General features: G+C 49.7%; 1 protein-coding gene across 1 annotated transcript in view; it reads left to right on the forward strand.

Annotated features, from left to right (window-relative positions):
* The window catches only part of DNAAF11 (dynein axonemal assembly factor 11), a 75,235-nt gene extending 62,160 nt beyond the window's left edge, over nucleotides 1-13,075 (forward strand). The window contains exon 12 of the mRNA XM_060243109.1: nucleotides 12,621-13,075. Within this exon, the coding sequence (XP_060099092.1) occupies nucleotides 12,621-12,807 (187 nt within the window). The 3' untranslated portion in view covers nucleotides 12,808-13,075. The remainder of the gene's footprint in view (nucleotides 1-12,620) is intronic.
* The last annotated feature ends 13,309 nt before the right edge of the window (nucleotides 13,076-26,384 follow it).

Genomic DNA, 26,384 nt, shown 5'->3' on the forward strand with positions numbered 1-26,384 from the left:
CCTGACCCAAGGTCACCCATTCTCTTCAGTTCTTCGAATGAAACATTCTGAAATTGAGATCCCCACCCGCCCAGTTACTACCCTGCAGATGAAAGATAAAACATGTTTGACTTTGGTCTTTCTTTGACCTGAGACATGGTGGGAATTTATTCAGCTATATATCAGGGGAACACTCTTGGCTGATCTTGGAGACTGTGATGGAACCTGTGCGTGTGGAGGAGTGGGGAATCAAACCCGGTTCCTCAGATTAGAGTCTGCTGCTCTTAACCACTACACCACGCTGGCTCTCTTGCCTAACATTACAAATTCACCAAACCAGTGAAGTGTAGAATATGTCATTGTTCGTTCTCTCTCCCTCTCTCTTCCACTTGCAGCTGCTGGATTGGCCTTGGGTCAGCCACAGCTATCTCAGAGGTTGTCCTTGAAAGGGCAGCTGCTGGAAGAGCCCTCTCGGCCCCACCCACCTCACAGGGTGTCTGTTGTGGGGGAAGAAGATAAAGGGGATTGCGAGCCGCTCTGAGACTCTGATTCAGGATGGAGGGGCGAATATAAATCCAATGTCATCATCTTCTTCTGTCTCTCTCTCTCGCACATACTCACACACAGCAGAAGTGGTTTCCATTGCCTTCTTCTGCAGAGTCCCACCCAAATACTGACCCTGCATAGCTTCCAGGCTGTACCATGCCACCTTCCCTCCCAAGATACTCTGTATGTGTGTGTGTTTGTGTACATGCCTGTACGTGTGTTTGTAAAGTGCCATCAAGTTACAGCTTACTCATAGCAACTCAGCAAGGGGCTTTCAGTGCCAGAGAGAAGCTGTCGCTATTGGCTTTCTCTGCAGAGCCTTCCTCGGTCATCTCGCTTCCACGTGCTGATCCTGCTCGGCTTCCGAGCTCCGGCAAGATCCGGCTGTACCGTCCCCTTCCACATCCTGAGAGATTAGTAGGGAAACGTTCCCCCCCCCCCCCAGAGATGCCAAAAACGCAAGTACAGAAGCCAAACTGGAGGCCTGACCTAACAGAAACAAAGGTTAGAGGATAAGCTTGTTTTCACTTCTTTCAGGATCGGCTTGTTTCTTTCCGTTGAAAGATCGATGGTGGCTTTTGAATGCTGCCCTCCAAATTACCAGCCCTCTGGAAACCACCCGCTTTCCGAGATGCCAGATGCTTTGATGCATAACACCTCTGAAGCACTGGTGTCAGTCGCAGGGAATTCAGGCGGGCTTTCAAAGCAAGCCAGGCCTGCCTCGGCTTCAGATGGCATTGCAATTCAAGGGCTGACACCGTTGTCTGGTTTTTTGCAGTCGTCATCTGTTCCCATGACGGTTTCGTCTGCCAGGCGTTCAACAAACCGTCTGCTCCATGAGACCACCAGACAATTCTATTAGGGTAGAGGTTTTTTTATGGTGGTGGAGGGGGGGGGTTGTATTCAGAATTTTCTTGGGAGGCAGGAAGCAGGGAGGGCAGTGAAAGACCCCCTGTTTTACTTTGTCGTAAAGTTTTACTTCTGGCTGATGTGATCTTTTTGTTGCAGCAGATGTTGTAAAAAAAAAAGAGTGTGATATTATTTTGAATTCCGCAGCATCATAAAGTTGGGGGGGGACTGGGGGGGGTCAAAGAGAGGTGTTTGAGGCTGGAGTTTTGAACTGCAGCCGGTAATGAACGTTTCTGCTTTTCATCTTGTCTGCTTTGTGAAGGTGCCTCACAGCCATCGCATCTCCGGGCTGACTGAGAGCATGCTAGTTTGTAGCAGAGAGGCAGGGGAGAAGTTTGGAAGGGAACCCAGAGAGTGATTAGAGCAGAGGTGTTATGAGGGCCGGATCCTGCCAATCCCCAGGTGGGGGCAGGGGATCCCATGGATTGGAGACCCTCCCCCCGCTTCAGGGTCATCAGAAAGCAGGGGGAGGGGAGGGAAATGTCTGCTGAGCACTCATGATTCCCTATGGAGTCTTATTCCCAGAGGAAATGATGGAGAATTGATCTGCGGGTGTCTGGGGGGGCTGTTTTTTTGATACATTATCCAGTGCCTCTCCCCAAAATACCCCCCAAATTTCAGAAAGATTGAACCAGGGGGTCCCATTCTATGAGCCTCAAAAGAAGGTGCCCCTATCCTTCATTATTCCCTATGGAAGGAAGGCATTTAAAAGGTGTGCAGTTCCTTTTATATGTACATATATGTGATGGCCAAAACTCCCTTTGGAGTTCAATTATGCTTGTCACACACTTGCTCCTTGCTTCACCCCCAATGTCTCCTGGCCACAAGTCTATTAATGGTTATTAGCCATGAGGACTGAGGGGAACCTCCACATTCAGAGACACTAAGCTTCTGAATCTCAGAGCCAGGAGACAACATCAAGGGAAGACTTTGACCTCTGTGCCCTGTTATTGGTCCTCCAGAGGAACTGGTTGGCCACTGTGTGAGACAGGATGCTGGGCTAGATGGACTGTCAATCTGATCCAACAAGGCTCTTCTTACGTCCTTATAAACAAAGACTATCCAACAAGGTGAAAACCGAATCCCATTTCACCGAGTTTCAAGTGGTGCCGAATGTAACACTTTCTTTGTTGCTCTAGTCCTTGAGCTACACTTAGAGGTGATGAACTTTTTCTGCTCTACGGGAGAGCCCTTACGAATTGAACAAGGAGTGAAGCTGGTAATAGCCCTGTAGTTCCCTCCCTTCCCTAGCTATTGGTATTCCGTAGGCTCATTGTCTAACATCTTGTCTGCACACTCAAAGGAAGCAAACTGGAAACAGTCCAAGAAATTGCATCAGGGAGATGCTGACGACGTCTCCATCCTTGACTTTGTGTTCATCGCAGAGTCCATGTTGAACTGTTAGCTTGCTTTGCACATAAGTACAACAAAGGCATGACCCTCCAGGTACAATGTGCAATATTGGAAGAGCTTCAGGGGCACCAGAAAGTTATCCTGGGCCAGGTCTGCATGGACACAGCAGATGTTGAAGACAGCTTGGTTCCCTGCAAAGGCATAATTTTTTAGAGAGGGCCTGTGACAACTTCCAGTTTGATTCAGGAAGATGCCTTTTCCATTTGCACTCAGGCTTCCTAACCTTAAAAGGTAAAGGCCGGTAGTCTGTATCAATCACATGCAGCATTTATATTATTTCCATTACTTTAAGGAATCCATGCCTGGCTCTTTTGCTCCGCTAATTCAGCGTTGGATGTAATTTATGTGGGATCGTTAAACAGGAATAAATGTTTTAGTGACGGCTGCCCGAGCTGACAAATGTCCTTATCTTTTAGCTCGTTTTAGCACGGGAGCAGAGTTACTCCCCATATTGGATTACATGAGAAATTCAGTGACATTAGAAACCCACCCCCAAAGTGACTAATCATGTGATTCAAAGTCATGACACCCCCCCCCCCTCTTTTTCTCCCCTTCAAATTAGCCAAGACGATAAGGGTTTATTGCTTCTCAGGGATGACCATTTTTAGTGCATTGGCCGTAATATTAAATCCCCTTCAGCGTCATTATAGGGTTTAATCGCAGGGAAGATCTAGCTGTACGGCTCATAAACAGCTGAAGAATTTCTGAGCATTCCTCTCTTATCAGGAGAAGCTTTTCGGTCACTCACGGTATCTACCTGGTTCTATAAAAACCTAATTCCGTATATCTATACAAAGTCCTTGGACTGTCTCACTCACTAGTTCTGAAGGAGCTATTAAAAAAAAAAACAGTTAAGGTATTTTCACGTCATCCAGAAAGCTAAATGTGATACACTCGTCGTTTGATGTAGTCTGGTTGCTGGAAAGATCCAAAGATGGCATAACGTCCGAACTGCAGGATGTCCGAGTCCTGTTGTGCACCGCCTTGGTCAGGCCCCACTGGGAGTGCTGTGTGGAGTTCTGGAGACCTCATTTCAAAAAAGATGTGGACAGGATGGCGTGGGCACAGAGGAGGGTGACAAGGCTGGAGATCAAGCCCTATGATGCTCTGTATTCTTGCTTCTTGCGGGGGGGGGGCAGCAGTGGGAGGGCTAGTGTCCTGGCCCTACTGGTGGATCTCCTGATGGCACCTGGGTTTTTTGACCAGAGTGTTGGACTGGATGGGCCACTGGGCTGATCCAACATGGCTTCCTTCACGTTCTCTTATGTTCTTATGAGGAAGGGCTGAGGGACTTGGGAATATTCAGATTGGAGAAGAAGAGTGGGGACAGGATTGCTCTCTGTTTTAAAAGTTTTATTCGTTTTCAGAAATTGAGGGTAAGGGGTATTGCTCTCTTGAAGGTTTTGGAAGGTTGCCACGTAGAGGAGGGCACAGAGCTGTTCCTGTTGACACCAGAGGACAAAAATGGGTTTAAATTATGGGCAGGAAGGTACTAGCTGGATATTTGGGGGGGGGGGGGGGTGTTAAACGGTAAAAATAGATACGCAGTAGAATTGGCTGCCTTGGGAGGTGGTGAGCTTCCTGCTCACTGGCCACTGGCAGCTGGACAAACACCAGGGAGACTCTAGGCCAGGGGTGTTGAACATGTGGGCCGGGGGCCAAATTAGGCCCCCAGAGGGCTCCTTTCAGGTCTCCAAGCAACTGGCTGTCATCGGCTTCCTTCTCCCTATCTCTTGCTTCCTTCTGCATCACAGCTTGCTTTGCAAGGTTTGTTCAACCACACAGGAGCTATAGAGCAAAACCTCTATTTTCTCCATTGACTGAGGCTCCTCCCTTGGGGAGGAAGGGGGGGAGGGAAAGCTTGCTTTGCCAGGTTCTCTCAGTCGCACAGCAGAGCTCCTGAGCCAACCCTCTCTTCCTTCTGTTGGCTGAGGCTCCTCCCCCTCCTGCTCTCCTGGGGAAGGAAGGAAAGAGCCAGAACTTCCTTTGCCCAGTTCCCTGGATCCCATGGGAGATATATAAAGAAAGCACCTTTAGGACCAAGACTGCTAATGTTTTAAGCATGTTTAAGTTTTTTTAAAAAAAAATTCTTTAATTGCATTTGTCTGTGCCCTTTATAAAGTTTACGTCTCTGCTACCTAATCTTAAATAGGAACAAGCCGGGCCTGGTCCAATATGGCCTGGCCCAACAAGGTCTCATTTGTGTCAGATCTGGCCCTCATAATAGATGAGTTTGACACCCCTGCTCTAGGCTGATCCTGCATTGAATAGGGGGTTTGACTAGATGGTAGGGTTGCCAAGTCCAATTCAAGAAATATCTGGGGACTTTGGGGGTGGAGCCAGGGGACTTTGGGGGTGGAGCCAGGAGACATTGGGGGCAGAGCCAGGAGCAAGGGTGTGACAAGCATAATTGAACTCCAACGGAGTTCTGGCCATCACATTTAAAGGGACAGCGCACCTTTTAAAATGCCTTCCTTCCATAGGAAATAATGAAGGATAGGGGCACTTTCTTTTGGGGCTCATAGAATTGGACCCCCTGGTCCAATCGTTTTGAAACTTGGGGGGGTATTTTGGGGAAAGGCACTAGATGCTATGCTGAAAATTTGGTGCCTCTACCTCAAAACACAGCCTCCCCAGAGCCCCCGATACCTCCACATCAATTCCCCATTATACCCTATGAGAATCGATCTCCACATAGGAAACAATGAAGTGCCCAGCAGACATTCCCCCCCTCCCCCATTTCTGGCTACTCTGAAGTGAGGGATTGGCATACTTTGAAGAAGTTGCTGCCAACTTCTTCAAAGTAACACAGACACACCATCCCAAGAGGAAGCCTTTCAATCAGAGACTGATGCCTCTGGAGGAGGAAAGTCACATGGTGACTTTGGGGGCGGGGCTTCCCCCTGCCGGCCAGCTGACCGGGGGTGGGAAGGAGCCTGGGAAAGCGGAAGAACCCCCGCTGGGACCTGGGGATTGGCAAGCCTACTAGATGGCCTGTGTGGTCCCTTCCAGCTCTCTGATTCTGTGGGAGGTTTGTACCTGAAGCATCATTCTCAGTAGGCAGTCACAGGAGCAGAAATTCCCCCAATTCCCCATCCTTTCAGAAGCACCTATGTGATCTTCTAGAAAGCGGTAACCTCATAACAGATTACTTCAGGATTGCAGTTCAGGGAGTCAGTTGAGTAGATGAGGAGATTCCTCCATGGGATGGAAGGTGGATCTGAGGAGGTTCGTGTTGCTGGTGACAGAAAGTTCTGTCAAGTTGCAGCCATCTTACAGCAACCCCACAGGGTTTCCAAAGTGAGAGATGAACAGAGGTTGCCTCCCTCAGCGTAACAGCCCTGGACTTCTTTGGTGGTTGCTAACCACAGTCATCCTTGCGCAGCTTCTGAGATCTGACAAGGCTAGCCTGGTTCATCTGGAACAAGGAAGAGTCAAGACACCCAGGCTTTGTGTGTGTGTGTAGGTGTGTGTGCCATTTGTATCAGGAGAGGACAGCAGCCAGGAATGCACATCAGTGCTTGCAACATGCACAGGACTTTTTTTGTAGCAGGAATCCCTATGCATATTAGGCCATACACCCCTCGATATAGCCAATCCTCAAAGACCTTACAGGGCCTACTGCAAGCTCCAGGAGGATTGGCTACCTCAGGGGTGTGTGGCCTAATATGCAAAGGAGCTCCTGCTACAAAAAAAGCTCTGAACATGCATGCAGTATCTGTGTGCAGGAGAGCCAGTTTGGTGTAGAGGTTAAGTGTGTGGACTCTTATCTGGGAGAACCGGGTTTGGTTCCCCACTCCTCCACTTGCAGCTGCTGGAATGGCCTTGGGTCAGCCTTAGCTATCTCAGAGCTGACCTTGAAAGGGCAGCTTCTCTGTGAAAGCTTTCTCGGCCCCACCCACCTCACAGGGTGTTTGTTGTGGGGGAAGAAGATAAAGGAGATTGTAAGCCGCTCTGAGTCTCTGATTCAGAAAGAAGGGTGGGGTATAAATCTGCAGTTCTTCTTCTTAGCCTTTGGATAACTCGGAAGAGTTAATGCAAAGATAGTCGATGCCAAGAACAGGGTTTTCCCATCTCTTCGGGTGCTTTACAGCATCTGTGCAAGTCACATGGCCGCCTCCTACAGCCTTCTATGTGTTTTTTTAAATTGTCCTTTCTTGATAAGCCAGCTGTTCATGTTGGAGAAAGCCACAGCAGATGGCCTCTTTGGCATGTCCCAGTTTCAATCCCCAGTATCAGTCCCTGGTTCCGGTCCAGACTCCGGCATCTCTAGTTAAGCCGGTATCATATAGCAGGTGTTGGGAAAGACCTTTCTCTGCAGATCCCTTACGCCCCCACCCCCAGGAAAGCCACTGCCTGTCAGAATAGAAATACTGAGCTGGATGGGCCAGGGGTAGGGGCTTAGTATGTGGCAGTTTTGCATGTTCATTTGATGCCAGAAGCCGAATATATATGCGATGGCCATTGTCTAGGGCTCCCGCCAAGATAATGGTCAGTGCTGACCAGCTGCTATGCTGCTTTAGACACAGTGAAAGTCGAGCAGCTGGCTCGAATCTACCTTGCTTCAGTCTTCCTTGCTTTAGGAAGAAGGGAGGGACGGTGGCTCAGTGGTAGAGCATCTGCTTGGTAAGCAGAAGGTCCCAGGTTCAATCCCCGGCATCTCCTGCTAAAAAGGGTCCAGGCAAATAGGCGTGAAAAACCCTCAGCTTGAAACCCTGGAGAGCCGCTGCCAGTCTGGGTAGACAATACTGACTTTGATGGACCGAGGGTCTGATTCAGTAGAAGGCAGCTTCATAGAGCCAGTTTGGTGTAGTGGTTAAGTGTGCAGACTCTTATCTGGGAGAACCGGGTGTGATTCCCCACTCCTCCACTTGCACCTGCTGAGATGGCCTTGGGTCAGCCATAGCTCTGGCAGAGGTTGTCCTTGAAAGGGCAGCTGCTGTGAGAGCCCTCTCCAGCCCCACCCACCTCACAGGGTGTCTGTTGTGGGGGAGGAAGGGAAAGGAGATTGTGAGCCGCTCTGAGACTCTTCAGAGTGGAGGGCGGGATATAAATCCAATATCTTCCAATATGTTCATATATATGTTCATAAGAAGAGCACCTATGAGGAAAGGCTGAAGAGTCTGGGACTTTCCAGTTTGGAAAAGAGATGATGAAGGGGAGACGTGATGGAGGTTGGTAAAATGATGGCTGGGGTGTTGACAAAGAACTTTTTCTCCCTCTCCCAGCATACTAGAACTCAAGGGCATCCGATGACGCTAATGGGCAGTAGGAAATAGTACTTTTTTTTATATATAATTTAAATTTTATTTTTAAAAGTTTCAATAAATTACAACAAATAACACACCCCCGTACGGGGTCCAAACCGAAATAGTACTTTACACAGAGAGGGATTAAAAATGGGGGATTCGCTGCCGCAGGATATAATGATGGCCACGGGAAGAAACGGCTTTCAAAGGGGATTAGATAGATTCATGGAGGAGAAGTCTTTCAGTGGCTACCAGACAGGGTGACTGAGGGGAACTTCCACATTCAGAGTCTCTGGGATTCAGTGGGTTAGAATGTGGTTTCCCTCAAGTCACCATGGCTAGGATACAGTGTTATATCCCAAGGATATAGTGGTCCCTGCTGAGGAGAAAGGTGGGGTGTATAAATTAAGTAAGCAATTATTATGGTAATTTTTTAGAAAGACTGATGTGGTCCGTAGGAATGAAGCGGCAAAAGCTCATCTTCCCTCACTCCATGACCTACATGGAACACTGGCCAGTAGCAGATCCTTTGGACACAAAGCCAAATGGCACAAGCAGCTCCAGTCAAAGGGGTGAGGGGGGGAATGGGATGAAGTCACTCTCATACTTCCTGTTCTGCCATCTTGTGTCAGAGGAAGTCGTACTGGAGGAACTCAAGGAGTGGGTTGCCAACTCTAGGTCGAGAAATACCCGCAGGTTTTGCGGGATGGAGCAGGGGAAAACTCGGTATAATGCCATAGACTCCACCCTCCAAAGCAGCCATTTCCTCCAGGGGAACTGATCTCTGTAGTCTGGAGATCAGTTGTCATACCAGGAGATCTCCAGGTCCCAGCTGGAAGTTGGCAGCCTTCAGGGAGAGGGAATAATGGATTGCGCCAAGTAATTCATGGGAAAGGTAGCATTTGAAGGGAGAGGGCGTCACACAGGCATTCCAGATGGTAGCTTCATTTGCAACAGCTGATTTTTTCCCCCCAGTCTAGCAACTGAGGGAAGGTGAGACCGCACAGGAGACGTGGCTTTATATCTCACAATGCCACCCAAAGTGCATTTAGCAAAATCAATATCGACGTAATCCGCCATAAAAATACTCTTCCATCTAAACGGCAGCAAACATCTGTTTGTTTGTTTGCTAACAAAAGGTGTGTCTTTATCTTAGCTTTGCACAGATTTGGTATAATTGAGATATTGGGGAGGGGGGGCGGGGAGAATAGACTGGTGGAAAGAGACAGCAGAGCTAAATGTGCAAGGGAAATGGTAGGATAAGAAGCGTGCTGCTTCAGCATCCAGCACGTTGTACCTCAACGCATGCTTTGTGGTGCACAGAGTTTCTCGTTGCCTCTGTTTCTGTCTTGATTTTGTGATTTAACACCTACGCTTACCATGATGAGGTCAGCAGGTTTGGGGGAGAAAAAGCAGAGGAAAGCATCAAAGCTGATACAGCTCGGAAAACTTGACACTTGAGTAAGTCAAGTCAGCACTGAATCACGGTAGACTCCAGTAGTAGCACATAATCTAGGAACTCTGTTTATGGTTCTGGGTTCAAGGTCCACTGTTTGGAATATCGGGTGGAACAAATAAAAGGAAGTCCTCCTTCGCCCAAAGGGTAATTAAGACGTGGAATTCCCTGCTTCAGGAAGTGGTGGTAGCTACAGGCATAGACAGCTTCAAGAGGGAATTGGATAAACATATGGAAGAGAGGTCCATTAGTGGCTATTAGCCAGAAGGTATAGATGGAGCCCCGTGGCGCAGAGTGGTAAAGCTGCAGTACTGCAGTCCGAATCCTCTGCTCACGACCTGAGTTCGATCCTGGCAGATGCTGGGTTCAGGTAGCCGGCTCAGGGTTGACTTAGCCTTCCATCCTTCTGAGGTTGGCAAAATGAGTCCCCAGCTTGCTGGGGGGGGGGGGTGGAGTTTAGATGACTGGGAAAGGCAATAGCAAACCACCCCGTAAAAAGTCTGCCGTGAAAACGTTGTGATGCGATGTCACCCCAGAGTCGGAAACGACTGGTGTTTGCACAGGGGACTACCTTTACCTTTTAATAGATGGAGCACTCTGTTTGGGGCAGTGATGTGCTGTATTCTTGGTGCTTGAGGGGCAACAGTGGGAGGGCTTCTTTCCCTTCTGGGGGACCGCCTGATGGCACCTGGATTTTGGCCACTGTGTGGCACAGAGTGTTGGACTGGATGGGCGTTTTCGCACTCACCTTCAAGTGGCGCGACCACCCTCTTCACGCCGGAGGATCTGCAGGGATTTCGCATAAGAAGCGCCGGAGCAGCCAAAAGAGCCGGCGACTTCCGTCGCAAAAGCCGCTGAAACGTTTTCCTGCTTCTTGGCGGTTTCCGTTTGAGCGGGTTTCGCGACGGAACTTTCCGGCTCTTTTGGCTGCTCCGGCGCTTCTTATGCGAAATCCCTGCAGATCCTCCGGCGTGAAGAGGGTGGTCGCGCCACTTGAAGGTGAGTGCGAAAACGCCCGATGAGTCATTGGCCCGATCCATTATGGCTTCTCCGATGGTCTTAGAAGGAAGGAGGTCTGCTACTCATCTGATCTTCCAAGGGTTCTTTGACAGATAGGAATGATGAATGCATGTCTGGAATCATCACAGAAGGGGCAGTGCAGCAAACAGCCAATGTAGTGCCATAGTCAGAGCGCTGCACTAGACTCCGAGAGACCCGGATTCAAATCCCCATCCTGCCATGGAACCTCATTTGGGCCAGCTTCGTTCTTCTTAGCCTAATCTACCTCACAGGGTTGTTGTGAAAATGGAGGAGAGGAGAACGATGTAAGCCACCTTGGGTCCCCAGTAGAGAGAAAGGTGGGTTATAAATAAAGTAAGTATACAAATATATGCCCAACTGTTTCAGTTTCCCCACTCACACAGGCACATAAAGTTTGTGAAACGTTACACCACAGCCCTCCAGAATTGTAAGTGGGAGAGCATTGAAATGGGCCTTTCCTGCATTGGGGGATTAATAAATTAGCCAAACAGCTCCACGACACAAATTTCTTATTGCTAATAAGATAGTGGGGTTTTTTAACAAAACTCGAATGGTATTGAAATTCATGAACCCCGATCTTTTGAGAGTCGGCAGTGGTCTGAAGCATTGCTTTCCGTGGCGTAGACCCATGGTGTTGCCCCAATGGCCAAACAGACTTTGTGGGCTTTTGGAATACTTACCGAGGCCTGCAAAACTGGGGTGAATGTATTACCAACTCCTGGTTGGGAAATAATTGGAGGTTTTCAGGGTAGAGTCTGAGGAAGGTGTGGTTTGAGAAGAGGAGGGACTTCAATAGGGTGTAATGCCACACCTTCCAAAGCAGCCATTTTCTCCCAGTGAACTGATCTCTGTCACATGGAGACCAGTTGTAACCAATGCTCCCTCTAAGCTGTGGTGTCTTGTGAGCAAAAATACTGCTTTGTGAGCTACTGCATAAATTAGTTTGCTCTGGGGCCATTTTTCCTGAGTTAAGACAAAAATGTGTGTGAGCCAGAGGCTAAACAAACTGTGAACTAGCTCACACTAACTCAGTTTAGAGGGAATTGGTTGTAATCGCAGGAGATCCCCAGCCACCACCTGGAGATTGGCAACCCTAATTGTGGTTGTCATGATCCTTGGCCTAGTGAGGCCTGCAGGCCCCAGGAAAGCCTGCTTAGGAGTTACTGGGAAAAGCCTACATCTCCCAGGATCCCCTCTGTGACTGGGTAGCGAGGGTTTTGGAGGGAAACAGGTCCAGAGAAGGGTGGGGCCTGGGAAGAGAATGTATAAAGGCCAAGCCCAGGAAGTGGGGGTTCTTTTCCCAGGAGGCAGAGCTAAGGAAGAGCTGCTGCCAGGGAGAGACCCTCACCCTGTGAGGTAGGGTGAAGACCCAGGTATGACTGAGACACTTTGGGACAGTAAGTTTAGAAGCGTTAGGCATTTAGTTATTTTTCCCTTCACCCTTTTACTGTTTTATGCACCTTGTTTGTTAAAATAAACCTTTTTTTTCCCGTGTTGTTAACTCTGCCTGGTCCTCATGCCCATTATTTCGCCTAAGCTAAGGGAGATCTGGAAGGGTTTGGGAGGGAACTCTTGAGTCTTCTCAAGGAGACCCTTAACACAGAGTGGTGGCAGCAATTGGTAAGACCCCCCCACCCCCTGAGTCGTGACAGTGGTCAATAGCCCCTCCTTGAGACCACTCTAAAAAAACCCTTCCATCTGTCTTCACTATTAAATTATCACTATAAAAGAAAAATCTAAAAAGAGAAATGATCATCGTTTGACATAAGTTATTACTGTGAAATTCATGTACCAGCAGGTTTGTCTACTACCAGAATCTGTTTGCTAACCTGTGTTTGTTTTGAATCATAAAACTTTCTTGGGAGTTGTGAAGATGCTACTAATGAGCATCTGCCTGTGATGCCTTCTGGAATCCTGCCAGCACAGGTGAACCTTCAAGTGTTTTTTCCAAGGATGATTCCTTGTGTTGCCGTGTTAAGGTGACCTTCTGCACATAGTGGCCATCACTGGTCCATTTCTCATTACAGAAGCACGCGGACCGAGAAGCTGGAGGTTGACCCGAGTAAATATTCATTCCCTGATGTGACAAACATTGTCCAGAAAAAAGAACCGATTGGACAGGGCCCTCTTAGACTCCAGCGGCTGAAAGCTGTGGATACCAGGAGCCCACCTGAAGTCTTTGAGGATGACCTGGAGGTCCCACCTTTAATCTGAGTACCAATGTAAACGTTTTAGTTGAGTTCCAGTAGACAGTCTGCTCTAAGAATTCTATTTTTGCCTGTGACCTGATTTCCACATTTGGTTGTATAAAGAACCCAATATGCTTTCTTGCCACTGTCTTTGGTGATCATTGGAATCCCCTGTCATGATGGAGGTCCACCTGCAACAAGCAAGAACAACAGCACAGAATTTTTGTAGGACTCCCATAGTTTCTCCTTTCTCAGGGATTCCTATGTCATACCTAAGTAAAATGTGAATACTTTCCAGGGTCTCAAGCAATCCTTTCTCATTCCGTTTCAGGAGACAAGACCAGACTTGTTCTGTAAGGTACACAGGGACATTGGAGGTCTTTGAGTGAAGTAGCTGGTGGGGGAGAGGGGAAGCACACCTGCTATGGAACCTCTGACCCAGAACCAGGAGACAATGGCAGGGGAAGGCCTTGGCCTCTGTGCCCTTTTGTTGGCCCTCCAGAGGAACTGGTTTGCCACCATGTGAGACAGGACATAGGAGTAGATGGACTACCCTGTTATTGGTCCTCCAGAGGAACAGGTTCGCCACAATGTGAGACAGGAGGCTGGACTAAATGGACCACTGGTCTGATCCAGCAGGGGCTCTTCTTATGTTCTTATGAAAGCATCAGCCTCTCTTCCCTGTGGTTGGCCCTCCAGAGGAACTGGTTGGCCGCTGCGTGAGACAGAATGCTGGTCTGATCCAGTGGGGCTCTTCTTATGTTCTAATGAAGGCCTTAGCCTCTATGCCTGTTGGTGGCCCTCCAGAGGAACTGATTAGCCACTATGTGAGACAGGAGGCTGAACTAGATGGACCACTGGTCTGATCCAGCAGGTCTCTTTTGATGTTCTAATGAAAGCCTCAGCCTCTATGCCTGTTGTTGGCTCTCCAGAGGAACTGGTTGACCACTGTGTAAGATAGGACACTGGAGCAGATGGACCACCGGTCTGATCCAGCAGGGCTCTTCTAATGTTCTTATGAAGGCCTCAGCCTCTATGCCCTGTTATTGGTCCTCCAGAGGAACAGGTTTGCCACGATGTGAGACAGGAGGCTGGACTAGATGCACCACTGGTCTGATTCAGCAGGGCTCTTCTTATGTTCTTATGAAGGCCTCAGCCTCTATGCCCTGTTGTTGGCTCTCCAGAGGAACTAGTTGAGCACTGTGTAAGATAGGACACTGGAGTAGATGGACCACCGGTCTGATCCAGCAGGGCTCTTCTAATGTTCTTATGAAGGCCTTGGCCCTCTCTGCCCTGTTGTTGGCCCTCCAGAGGAACTGGTTGGCCTGCTGGTTTTGCTGCTGCGGTGCACTGTGCCCTGCTCAGCTTTCCCGGCTCTGGCTGCCACTGATGACACTCAGCCATGACCAAAAAAAGGGGTAAAGGGAAAAAGCAAACTGCGCCCTGGAGGAGTCCCTGGAAGTCGGGGTGTAGGGCCCCCCACCATGGCTACAGGCCTGATCGTCACAAAGGATGAATATCCCATTCTGGAGTTGGTCTTGGGTTTTGAGCCTCAAGGAAGTAGGTGTCTGATGCTAAAGCAATTTCAGCAGGTGTCTGATGCTAAACCAATTTCAGCAGTCGCCTTACGCACACACGTTACACTGGTCAAAGGTTCATGCCGTAATGTGTGCTTTGGCCCTCATGCAATAAATTATGGGCTTTTACGTGAGCACATTTCTCAGTAAGTGATAAGTTAAGCAAACCTTGGAGGTTTTTGAACAGAGGCTAGATGGCCATCTGACAGCAATGCGGATCCTGTTAATTTAGGGGGAGGTGTTTGTGAGTTGCAGAAGGTTGGACTAGATGACCCTGGAGGTCCCTTCCAATTCTATGATTCTGTTCTGTGATTCTAAGTACTGGAATTGTTCAACTGTCGTATTTTTGCATCTTGCTGTTTTCTGGGATACTGGCTGGCGGTGTTTTTTTTTTAGGACAGACTGTCAGATCAGTCTCAGGTAACTTCTTGTTCTGTAAGAACAAGGCACGTCCCACTTATTCCCCATCCAGCATTTCTTCTGCGTCTCCACGGAAGCCATCTGCATTTGAGGACGCCCAGTACCTGCGCAGGCTGCGGAGGGCTCGCTTGGGAGACGGGCCCGTCAACTGCAAACTGTTGCTTCTCGCTTAATGAATTGTAGAAGGCGGCCCAAAGATAACCTCGGCATCGCTCTCTGTCAGAACACCTGCTGGAAAGCACCTGCGAGTTGTCAAAGCAAGGCAGGAACGGACACTTTGATTTCAATTTGCTGCCTGTTTTTGCTTTGAACTATTTATTTCCCCGCTTCAGAGAACGTCCTTCACAATAATGCATAGCCGGTCGCGCTTTGGACAGAGAGCTGCGAAACTGGGAGCCCGTGGACCGACAGCACCCCCGCGGGGTCCCAAGTTGTTTGGTTCATGATCGGCAGGGCATTTTTGTAACAGGAACTCCTTTGAATATTAGGCCACACACCCCTGATGTAGCCAATCCTCCAAGAGCTTACAGGGCTTAGTACAGGGCCTACTGTAAGCTCCAGGAGGATTGGCTACATCAAGGGGGGGGGGGGGGTGTAGCCTAATATGCAAAGGAGTTCCTGCTACAAAAAAAAAAGCCTTGATGATCAGCCCCACCACTGGTGAGGTCAGCTGGTTAAAAGGGTCCCCTGAAAAGGAAACCGTAATGGGAGACTGGTTTGCATTTCCCCTGTCAGGCTGGGAGACTACCAAAGCCAGAGCCAGTCTGATGCATAGAGCGCTTCGGCACTGTTGCATGTGTCCCTACCTGGAGTGGACTGGCTGTTTGACTTATGGTGAGTGGTCTCGAAGGGCTGCTGGTCTGAAGGTCCACTGGCAGCCAGGAAAAGGCAGAGCCAAACTCTGATAGCTCTATCGGCGCTACAGGGATCACTCGGCTCTTGCCTGGCCTGCTCTGGGCATTAGCTCACCTGGCACTTTCTCCTCCTCTGCTGCTGTTCCCCATTGCTGCTGCTGTTGGGGCCTTAGTCTGATCTCTGCCCTCTGGCATTATGGAGCTTCCTTATGTGGAATCGAAACAATGAAAAAACAGGGATGGGGAGAAAGACTATGCAGCCAAAGAACACCTTGTTCGATGAAAACAATGTGCTTAATTACACAAACACATGAAACAATGTGCTTAATTACACAAACACATGAAAAATGCACAAAGCACTAGTAATACTTATGGGGAAAAGTCAAAATGTTACAACAGACACACTGTTGCCAATAAATGCAATGGTCAGAATAACAAAAACCAAACCACCAAGTTACCAATACAATCCCAGGTTTCCAAGGAGCGTGTAAAGAATGTTCAGTACTCAAGAGTAGTAATAATGTAAATTCTCCAAATGTGCATAAAGTAGGTTCTCAACTTAATTTCGATCGTTATACTTCCCTTTTCGATAAATATCTTTATCAAGAGATGCCCATATAAACAACAAGGCTTTGCACTGAGGCTCTCAAAACTATGTATCCAGTTCACAATATGTTATTTTAATGCTTTTTAACTCTGGAGCCTTGCAGCCTCTGTAACATTCACGACTCAGTGGTACATGGTTCCTGCTGGGGTAGTAGAGATAAGGCTCCAGAGATAAGAAGCATTAAAATAATATATTGTGAACTTTACATAGTTTCGAGAGCCTCAGTGTAAAGCCTTACATTGTTTATATGCACATCTAGTATAGTGTCCAGATCGTATGACGTGATGGTATCGCTTTACTCTGCTCTACTCACCTGGAGTATTGTGTTCAGTTTTGGGCACCACATTTTAAGACGGATATAGACAAGCTGGAACGGGTCCAGAGGAGAGCGATGAAGATGGTGAGGGGTCTGGAGACCAAGTCTTATGAGGAAAGACTGAAGGAGCTGGGGATATTTAGCCTGGAGAGGAGGCGGCTTAGAGGTGATATGATCACCCTCTTCAAGTACTTGAAGGGCTGTCATAGAGAGGATGGTGTGGAATTGTTTTCTGTGGCCCCAGAAGGTAGGACCAGAACCAATGGGTTGAAATTAAATCTAAAGAGTTTCCGGCTCAGCATTAGGAAGAACTTCCTGACCGTTAGAGCGATTCCCCAGTGGAACAGGCTTCCTCAGGAGGTGGTGGGCTCTCCTTCCTTGGAAGTTTTTAAACAGAAGCTAGACGGCCATCTGACAGCAATGCAGATCCTGTGAATTTAGGGAGAGGTGTTTGTGAGCTTCCTGTATTGTGCAGGGGGTTGGACTAGATGACCCTAGAGGTCCCTTCCAACTCTATGATTCTATCTCTTGATAAAGATATTTATCGAAATGGGAAGTATAACTATAATATAGTGCAGGGGTGGCCAACGGTAGCTCTCCAGATGTTTTTTTTACCTACAACTCCCATCAGTCCCAACCAGCATGGCCAATGGCTGGGGCCGATGGGAGTTGTAGGCAAAAAAACATCTGGAGAGCTACCGTTGGCCACCCCTGATATAGCGGGTTCAATGCATGGAAGAGACGAAGTAGCAGTGATCATAGCTCCTTTATTAAGTAAAGGATGGCAAAGGGTGAACTCTGAGACTGGAGAACTGGGCCAACTATATACAAGGTTCCCACGCTAGGACGCCATTGGATCATTCAAACCAGCAGGGGGCCTGTGATTGGAGCAGGGCAGCAGGGATTTGGATCCTACTGCCCAATGTTCCCGAGTCCCCAAGCTCAGACCTAAAGGCTCCAATTAGCCAGGCAGGAACGCTTGTAATATAAGTCCTCATACGCAACAGTAACAATTGAAATCCCATTGAGAACCAACTTTATGCACATTTGGAGAATTTACATTCATACTATTCTTGAGTATTGAACATTCTTTACACGCTCCTTGGAAGCCTGGGATTGTATTGGTAACTTGGTGGATCAGTTTTTGTTACCCTGACCCTTGTATTCATTGGCAACAGTGTGTGTGTTACAACATTTTGACTTTCCCCCATAAGTATTACTAGCGCTTTGTGTGTTTTTCGCGTGTTTGCGTAATTAGGTACATTGTTTTCATTGAACAAGGGAGATACCTGGTGTTCTCTGGTTGTTTCATGTGGAATTGGAGCATTAGTCCGTCAAGGTTGGTGTTATCAACTCAGCCTGGCAGCAGCTCTTCAGGGTCTCAGGCGGTTGAGGGAGGGGCTGTAACTCAGTAACTGCTTGGCATGCAGAAGGTCCGAGTTCAATCCCTGACATCTCCAGTTAAAAAAGGACCAGGCAGTAGATCAGGGTGGAGAACCTTTTTTCTGCCAAGGACTATATGGATATTTTTAACATCATTCGCGGGCCATAAAAAATTATCAACTTAAAAAACAGTGCTCCACCAAGGGAGAATGATTCAGGCCAGCAAAATTAATGCAAGTAATTGTTTTTCTATTTGAAGTCATGTGGGGAGAGCCTAATCTGGCAAACACATACACACATGGCCCGCCACCCTAGGCAAATGCATAGGTCCAGGGTTTTTTTGTAGAAAAAAGCACAGCAGGAACTCAGTAGCATATTAGACCACATCCCCTAATATTAGCATATTAGGCCACACCCTCTGGGATAATCAAGTGCAAACTAAACTGTGACAGTAACTTTTCCAGGCCCTGCAGCAATTCTGGCCAGCCAGCCAGGCCCCAGGGAGGTTGCCGCACAGTGCATCTGGGGCCTGTGATCTCTGCCTGGCCCTGGGGAGGCTGCTGCACAGTGCGGCTGGACCCCACGATCCTCGCTGGCCAGCCAGGCCCCAGAGAGGCTGCCACATGGCTCGGTTCGGCCCAGCAATCCCCGAGGGCCACACCAAGGGACCTCGAGGGCCGCATACGGCCCTCGGGACGGAGGTTCGCCACCCCTGTAGTACGGTAGATGCTGTGAAAGACTTCTCTGCCTGAGACCTTGGGGAACCGCTGCCAATCTGAGCAGACAGTACCGACCTTGATGGAACAAGGGTCTGATTCAGTATAAGGCCGCTTCATATAAGACTTTCATCATTATGTGCTTGGTTCTTTTGGACTGGAGATGCTGAGGTTTGAACCTGGGACTCTCTGTATGCCAAGCAGAGGCTCTTCCACTGAGTCACAGCCCCACCATAAGCATGAACTCATACTCCTGGGGCCACAAAGTCTTGCTTGCTGCTGGACTATTTTTACTCCCCAGTCTGCCCTTGGCCTTTAGAGGACATTTTCATTCCTTGCAGGGCTCATTTCATTGTTATTCTGCTGAGAGCGCACAAAAACCGAACATCGGGCTGTCTTCGCTGTTCACCCTTGTTGTAAAAATAGAAATTTAGGTGATCTTACTTTGACCTCTCTGCTTAGGGGTCCCCAACCTGGTTGAGCCTGTGGGCACCTTTGGCGTTCTGACACAGGGGTGGCGGGTGCAGACAAAATGGCTGCCTCCGGAGGTGGAACCCCACGCACAGAAGAAGCCTAACTGCAGAGGAGATGAGGAATCAGACCACCCTGCACTGTATTGCTCGGGTTCAAGTTCGGAGGTAGGTGAGGAGATTTGTGCTTGTTTGGTTCCCATTCTCAGCAGCCTGGCTAAGTATGCTGTAGTCCTAGGCCAGGGGTGTCGAACATGCAGCCCGGGGGCCAAATCAGGCCCTTGGAAAGCTCCTATCAGGCCCCCAAGCAATTGGCTGTCATTTGCTTCCTTCTCCATCCCTCTTTTGCTTCCTTCTGCATCCCAGCTTGCTTTGCAAGGCTTGCTCAATAGCACAAGAGCTAAAGAGCAATGTCTCTTTTCTCCATTGGCTGAGGCTCCTCCCTTGGAGAGGAAGGGGGGGAGGGAGAGCTTGCTTTGCCAGAATCCCTCAATGCACAGAAGAGTTACAAAGCCAAGCCTCTCTTCCTTCTATTGGCTGAGGCTCCTCTCCCTCATGGCCCCTGGGGAAGGAAGGAAGGAAAGAACCAGAGCTTCCTTTGCCCAGTTCCCTGGATCCCATGGGAGAGATACAAGGAAAGCACCTTTCAGACCAACGAGTGCTAATGTTTTAAGTTTAAAAAAAATATATCTTTAATTGTGTTTGCCTGTGTCCTTTATAAAATGTATATCTCTGCTATCTAATCTTAAATAGGTAGACACAGGGCCTGGTCCAACATGGCTCGGCCCGACAAGATCTCATTTATGTCAGATCCGGCCCTCAGAACAAGTGAGTTCAACACCCCTATCCTAGGCTGTTGCGGTTTAGGAGTAGGTGAACAAGAAGCTGTTCCTCAAGCCCAGGGGGTGCCCCAACATACAGCACAAGATGTAGTGTTCCCAACCTCCAGGTGGGGCCTGGAGATCTTCCGCCATGACTACATATCCAGAGATCAGTTCTCCTGGAGAAAGCGGCTGCTTTGGGAAGCAGATTGTACAGGGTCCCCTCCCCTCCTCAAACCCCACCCTCTCTAAGTCCCACCCCCAAATCTCCAGGGATTTCCCAACCCAGAGTTGGGAATTCTCCCGACAGACGTGGCAGGGAGAAAAAAGCACACGAGGCCTGCCAACGCATGGCGCAGCCCCTGCCAATGATGTGGCACCCAGGAGAGTTGCCAAGGCAACCAACCCCTCGTGGAAGCCCCAGAGCTCCAAGGGAACGCGTGTTCCTCGCTGAGCTCTGCTTGAAGAGGGCTGAGAAGCAGCCAACATAGACACGTGCTGAAGGGCAGTAGGTGGGAGCCCACCATTTGCTTGTTATGAATACAATAGATCAGGGGTGGCCAACGGTGGTTCTCCAGACGTTTTTTTGCCTACAACTCCCATCAGCCTTCCTTCCCCAGGGGCCATGAGGGAGAGGAGCCTCAGCCAATAGAAGGAAGAGAGGCTTGGCTTTGTAACTCTTCTGTGCATTGAGGGATTCTGGCAAAGCAAGCTCTCCCTCCCCCCCTTCTGTGCATTGAGGGATTCTGGCAAAGCAAGCTCTCCCTCCCCCCCCCTTCCTCTCCAAGGGAGGAGCCTCAGCCAATGGAGAAAAGAGACGTTGCTCTTTAGCTCTTGTGCTATTGAGCAAGCCTTGCAAAGCAAGCCATGCTGATGGGAGTTGTAGGCAAAAAAACGTCTGGAGAGCTACCGTTGGCCACCCCCGCAATAGATGCCTGATCTTGGCTGTCGCCGAATCCCCAGCATCTGAAGTACATAAGGCAAGTCCTGATGATGCCAACAGGGCAAAGCTGGTGTGAGGTATTACGCTTTTGCAATGCAAGGAGAACCCTCCGCTTCCCTGTCATTGCAGCTCCGAATGCACGTACCTGAAGAAGTGAGCGGCGACTCACAGAAGCTCGTGCCGAACGGATTTTATTCATCTCGAAGGCACTGCCAGACTCTCACTCTTTCGTGCTGCTGCAGGAGACAGGCATGGCTACCCACCTTGATCTAAACGCAGAGTCATTTGCTGGTTGGTTCAGGTCCTTCTTCAGTTAGTATAATATAGTGGGTTCAATGCACGGAAGAGGCGAGGTGGTAGGGAACATCAGCTCTGTATTGGATACAGCATTAGGTAGGCTGCACTTCCAGGCTGGAGAACTGGGCCAACTATATACGACGCAGGGTTCCCGCGCAAGCACGTTATTGGGTCATTCAAACCAGGAGGGGGCCCGTGATTGGTGCAGGGCAGCAGGGATTTGCATCCTGCTGCCCCATTGTTCCTGAGTCCCCAAGCTCCGTTCTTATGGCTCCAATGAGCCAGGCAGGAAAACCCTATTTAGTCTTCACTTGAGTCCGCATACACAACAGTTAGCAGAGCGCGTAAGGCTTTAATGCACAAGGCTTTAATGCAGACCATGGGGCTGCAAAGTTACAAAGTCACACAGAACCACCGTTTTGGGTTGAAACACGATAATACCCAGTTTATCCTAGAAATACATGTCTGATAGAGTGTGGGGTAAGAGACGGAGAAGGATCTTACGCTATCTACTAGCAGATGGGGGTGGATGCAGGGAGAAGCACCCTGCAGCCCCATTTTGTGAGGAAGGAAGGAAGTTGCTTTTTTTTGTAGGAGCGTTCATCTGCATTTCAAAGGGAGACTGTGACAGTAGAGAGTAAGCAGGAAGGAGCTAGTGTGTGCTTACATGCCCTGCCTACTCCGTCACTTGCTTCTGGAGGTCTGAGGCACAGGGACGTTGCACCAGGTACTTCCGACAAGTCTGAGGACAGGTGGGATCTCAGCAGTACAATGCCACAGAGTCCACCCTCCAAAGCAGCCATGTTCTCCAGGGTACACGGCCAGCGGGTGGGAATAGGCCAGGTAGGTGGCCGCCTAGGATGCCACCTGGGCGCAGGTGCGGGGGCAGGCGCCCCCTCCCTGTCCCCGCTCGTGCCGACCTGCACCATTTTCCCTTGGCGCTGAGGCATTCGGAGCGGGCCCATTCAGAGCACCTTTGAACCCCTCAAAGCTGAGAAAAGACGCCGAGTACCCCGCTCACCTCCTTTGTCTGAAGGGGGCAGGGCGGGCAACGCTTGCCTGGGGTGCCGGAAGCCCCAGCACTGGCACTGCTAGGGGAACTGATCTCGGTGATCTGGAGATCACTTGTAATAGTGGGAGATCTCCAGGTGCTACTTAGAATTGGGGACCTCCAGGAAGTCGCCATCCTCCAGGAAGATCCTTGACATCTCCTGGAATTACAACCGCTCTCCAGGCAAGAGAGATCAGTTCTGGAGAAAATGGCTGCTTTGGAGGGCGGAGTCTGTGGCATTGCCCAGTCTCTTCCCTCCCCTCCCCAAACTCTACTCTTCCTAGGCTCCGCGCCTCCCCCCCAGATCTCTAGGAATTTCCCTATCCAGAGTCGGTAACCCTGTTTACAGGCACATAACCAGGACCGGCTCGCCCAGTCGGCAAACTAGATGGTTGCCTAGGGCGCTGGGAAGGTAGGGGCGCCGAATTGGGCTCTCCCCTCCCGGTGCCCCAGGCAAGTGCCTAGTTTGCCCGCCTCCTCCGCCTGCTGCCCGGTTTCGGAAGGGAGGGGGAGCCAAGCCTTCTCCAGCGCATCCTTTGGAAGATGCATGCAGTTGTGGCCGTCGGGGCCCAGGTGCAACGTGCTGTGATCACTGGTGGGGGGGGGGAGGTGAAGGGAAGGGAAAGGAGAGACGGGTGCCGCGCCTTGGCTCCGCACGCTGGGGGGCGGTTGTGACAGAGTGTGGTGCTGCGTTGCAGCGCTGCAGGGGACGCCTGGCTGGGGCGCCACACGCCCTTGGGCCCGCGCTGCATGTAACATTTAACTCTGAAATGCTGCCAGTAGCCTTGAGAATGTAAACAGAAAAGAAAGCACAAAACTTGGAAGTCCCGTCGCCTCTTCCTTTCAAGAGTGGAACCCACATGAACATAAATCACGTTAACATGAGCGCCTGCTTTTTATGGGGAAGGGGCAGAGATGAATCCCAATCAACCAAAGCTTCCTATACATTGGTATGCTCTTAAATAAAGACGCCAGGGGTCTGCGCCAGGGGTCTTCCGGTAGCCAGCGAGAAGAAAGGTCAGTGAGAAATGTTGGATGGTGTTTTCTGGCAACCCCTCAGCATGGAGCGGTTCTGCAGTCTCTTTTATTGCAGATGGTTTGGGAAGTAACTGAAGCCCCCTTCGTTTACCCTCGGAAGAGTAGAACAGAAAGTGCTGTTTTTTAAAAAAGCTCCCCCCCTCCGATCTAGGAAACGTACGTGATTTTAATTTTAAACGGTAATTGTAATCCCGAGATGACTTCATTCCTAAAAATAGCCACGGTGGTCGAGCTGCTGCGGGGTTTGATTAACGAAGCGAAGGAGAACAAATTAGCAAGGCCCAGAGGGGTCTGAAACCTCACCCAAGGCTTTCTTTACAATGACTGATGGAGCGTGAATTTATTTAGGAGCTTTCTGCCCTGGGGCAAAGGGATGCCAGCCTCCAGGTGGGGCCTGGGGATCCCTCGGGGTTACTGCTCATCTCCAGACTACAGAGATGAGCTTCCTCTGGAGAAAATGGAAGGTTTGGTGGCTGGACAGCGTGGCATTGTGGCCCACTGAGGTCCCCGTCCTCCCCAGGCTCCATCCCCAAATCTCCAGGAGTTTCCCAACCTGGATCTGCCAACCCTACCCCACCATCCCCCACCAGTGACAGACTCAGGAAATATATGGGGAACTTGGGGGTGGTGCTAAGAGACTTTTGGGGGTGGAGCCAGGAGCAAAGTTGTGACAAGCACAATTAAACTCCAAAGGGAGTTCTGGCCATCACGTTTTAAAGGGACGGCACTCCTTTAAATTGCCTTCCTTCCGTTGGAAACAATGGAGGATAGTGGCACCTTCTTTGGGGGCTCATAGAACTGAACCCCCTGGTCCAAACTCTTTGAAAGTTGGGAGGTTTTTTGAGGAGGGGCACCAGATGATATGCAGAAAATTTGGTGCCTCTACCCCCAAAAATAGTCCCTCCAGAGCCTCAAATACCCACAGATTGATTCTTTATCATACCAGATCAATCTCCATAGGGAATAAAGGAGTTTCCTGTGGACATTTTCCCTGAAGTAGAGGGAGGGCCTCTGTCCCCAACTGGGGATTGGCCACCCTAGGCCAAGGGGGCCTGGCAACCCAGCTGAATAGGACAGTTTGTGGGAAATGGAAAACCTTGTGAAACAGCAGCCTGTGATCCTATACCAAATAATGAAAGTTATGCCAATAGAGAATAGAAGGTTCCTCTCGGTCCCTCCCTTCTCCTAGAGCAGGGGTGGCCAACAGTAGCTCTCCAGATGTTTTTTTGCCTACAACTCCCATCAGCCCCAGCCAGCATGGCCAATGGCTGGGGCTGATGGGAGTTGTAGGCAACAAACATCTGGAGAGCTACCATTGGCCACCCCTGTCCTAGAAAGTGATGATTGCCAGCCTCCAAGTGGGACCTGGAAACTGGAATTCTTCCAGGGTTGGTTTCCAAACCACATGGGCCAGTTCTTCTGGAGAAAATGGCTGCTTTGGAGGGTGGACTCTATAGCAGGGATGACCAAACTTGCTTGACGTGAGAGCCACATAGAATAAATGTCATATGTTTGAGAGCCACAAGGCATGAATGCCAGATGTCTGACAGATGGAAGAAGGGAGGAAGGGAGGGAGGAAAGGAAGGCTGGAAGGGAGGGAGGAAAATAGATGGGGGAGGGAGAGGTGGACAGAAAGCAACTTAAACCTTAACTGCACACTCCAAGCCAGCCGACAGGGTAATAGGGGCTTTGAGAGCCACAAAATATGTTTGAAAGAGCCACACGTGGCTCCTAAGCCACAGTTTGGCCACCCCTGCTCTAAAGTATCACATTCCTGCTGAGCTCCTGTTCCCCCCAAACTATACTCTCCCTAGGCTCCACCCCCAAATATCCAGGAATTTCTCCACCCGGAGGTGGTGACCAATGTTCCCTCTAAGCTGCACAGTCTTGTGAGCAAAAATTCTACTTTGTGAGCTACTGGTATTAGAGTTGTAAAGCTGCTGCATAAATTCTTGCGCTCTGGGGGCCATTTTTCCTGAGCTAAGACAAAAATGTGCGAGCTGGAGGCTAAAAAACTGTGAGCTAGCTCACGCTAATTCATCTTAGAGGGAACACTGGTGGTGACCCTAGTTGAGTGCTGACGGATGGACAGGTATGGGTTGTGGGCAATACTCCCTCTAAACTGTGAACAAAAGTTCTTCTGAACAAAAGTTCTGCTCTGTGAGCTACTTGCATTAAAGTTGTGAGCTACTGCATAAATAAATCCGGGGCCATGTTTCCTGAGCTAAGACAAAAAGGTGTGAGCCAGAGGCTAAAAAACTGAGCTGGCTCACACTAACTCAGCTTAGAGGGAACACTGGTTGTGGGGCCTGGAAATTTCCCCGAATGACAAATGATCTCCGGCCAACAGAGATGAGTTCCCTGGAGAAAACGGCTGATTTGGAAGGTGTACCCTGCTGAGGTTCTTGCCCTCCCCAAACGCCCTCCTGGATCCGCCCCCCAAAATCTCCAGGTAGTTCCCAACCCAGAGTAGTTTCCAGAGTAGTAACCCAGGTAGTTCCCAACTCAACTGGACTGGATGGGCCATTGGCCTTATCGAGCATGGCTTCTCTTATGTTTCTTTGTCTGGGGCAGTGACGATCTATATTCTTGGTGCTTGGCGGGGGGACAACAGTGGGAGGGCTTCTGGTGTCCTGGCCCCACTGGTGGACCTCCTGATAACACCTGGGTTTTTTGGCCACTGTGTGACTCAGAGTGTTGGACTGGATGGGCCATTGGCCTGATCCAACATGGCTTCTCTTATGTCCTTATGTCCAGAGATGGTAGTTGTATGGTTGTAGGATCTGTGTTGGAAATACCTGGAGACAATGGAGTTGGATCCAGGAGACGATGGGGTTTGGGGAGGGGAAGGGCCTCATCAGGGTACAATGGCCTAGAGCAGCGGTTCCCAACCTTTTTGGCACCAGGGACCAGTTTTGTGGAAGACAATTTTTCCACGGACCAGGGTGGGGGCGGGGTGCGATGGTTTCAGGATGATACAACTGTGCACTTTATTTCTATTAGTTTGTTGTGGTGGACTCTTCTCTGGGAAAACCGGGTTTGATTCCCCACTCCTCCGCTTGCAGCTGCTGGAATGGCCTTGGGCCAGCCATAGCTCTCACACACTTGT

The sequence above is a fragment of the Heteronotia binoei genome, chromosome 7 (assembly GCF_032191835.1).
Source record: "Heteronotia binoei isolate CCM8104 ecotype False Entrance Well chromosome 7, APGP_CSIRO_Hbin_v1, whole genome shotgun sequence".
In the NCBI taxonomy this organism is placed as follows: Eukaryota; Metazoa; Chordata; class Lepidosauria; order Squamata; family Gekkonidae; genus Heteronotia; species Heteronotia binoei.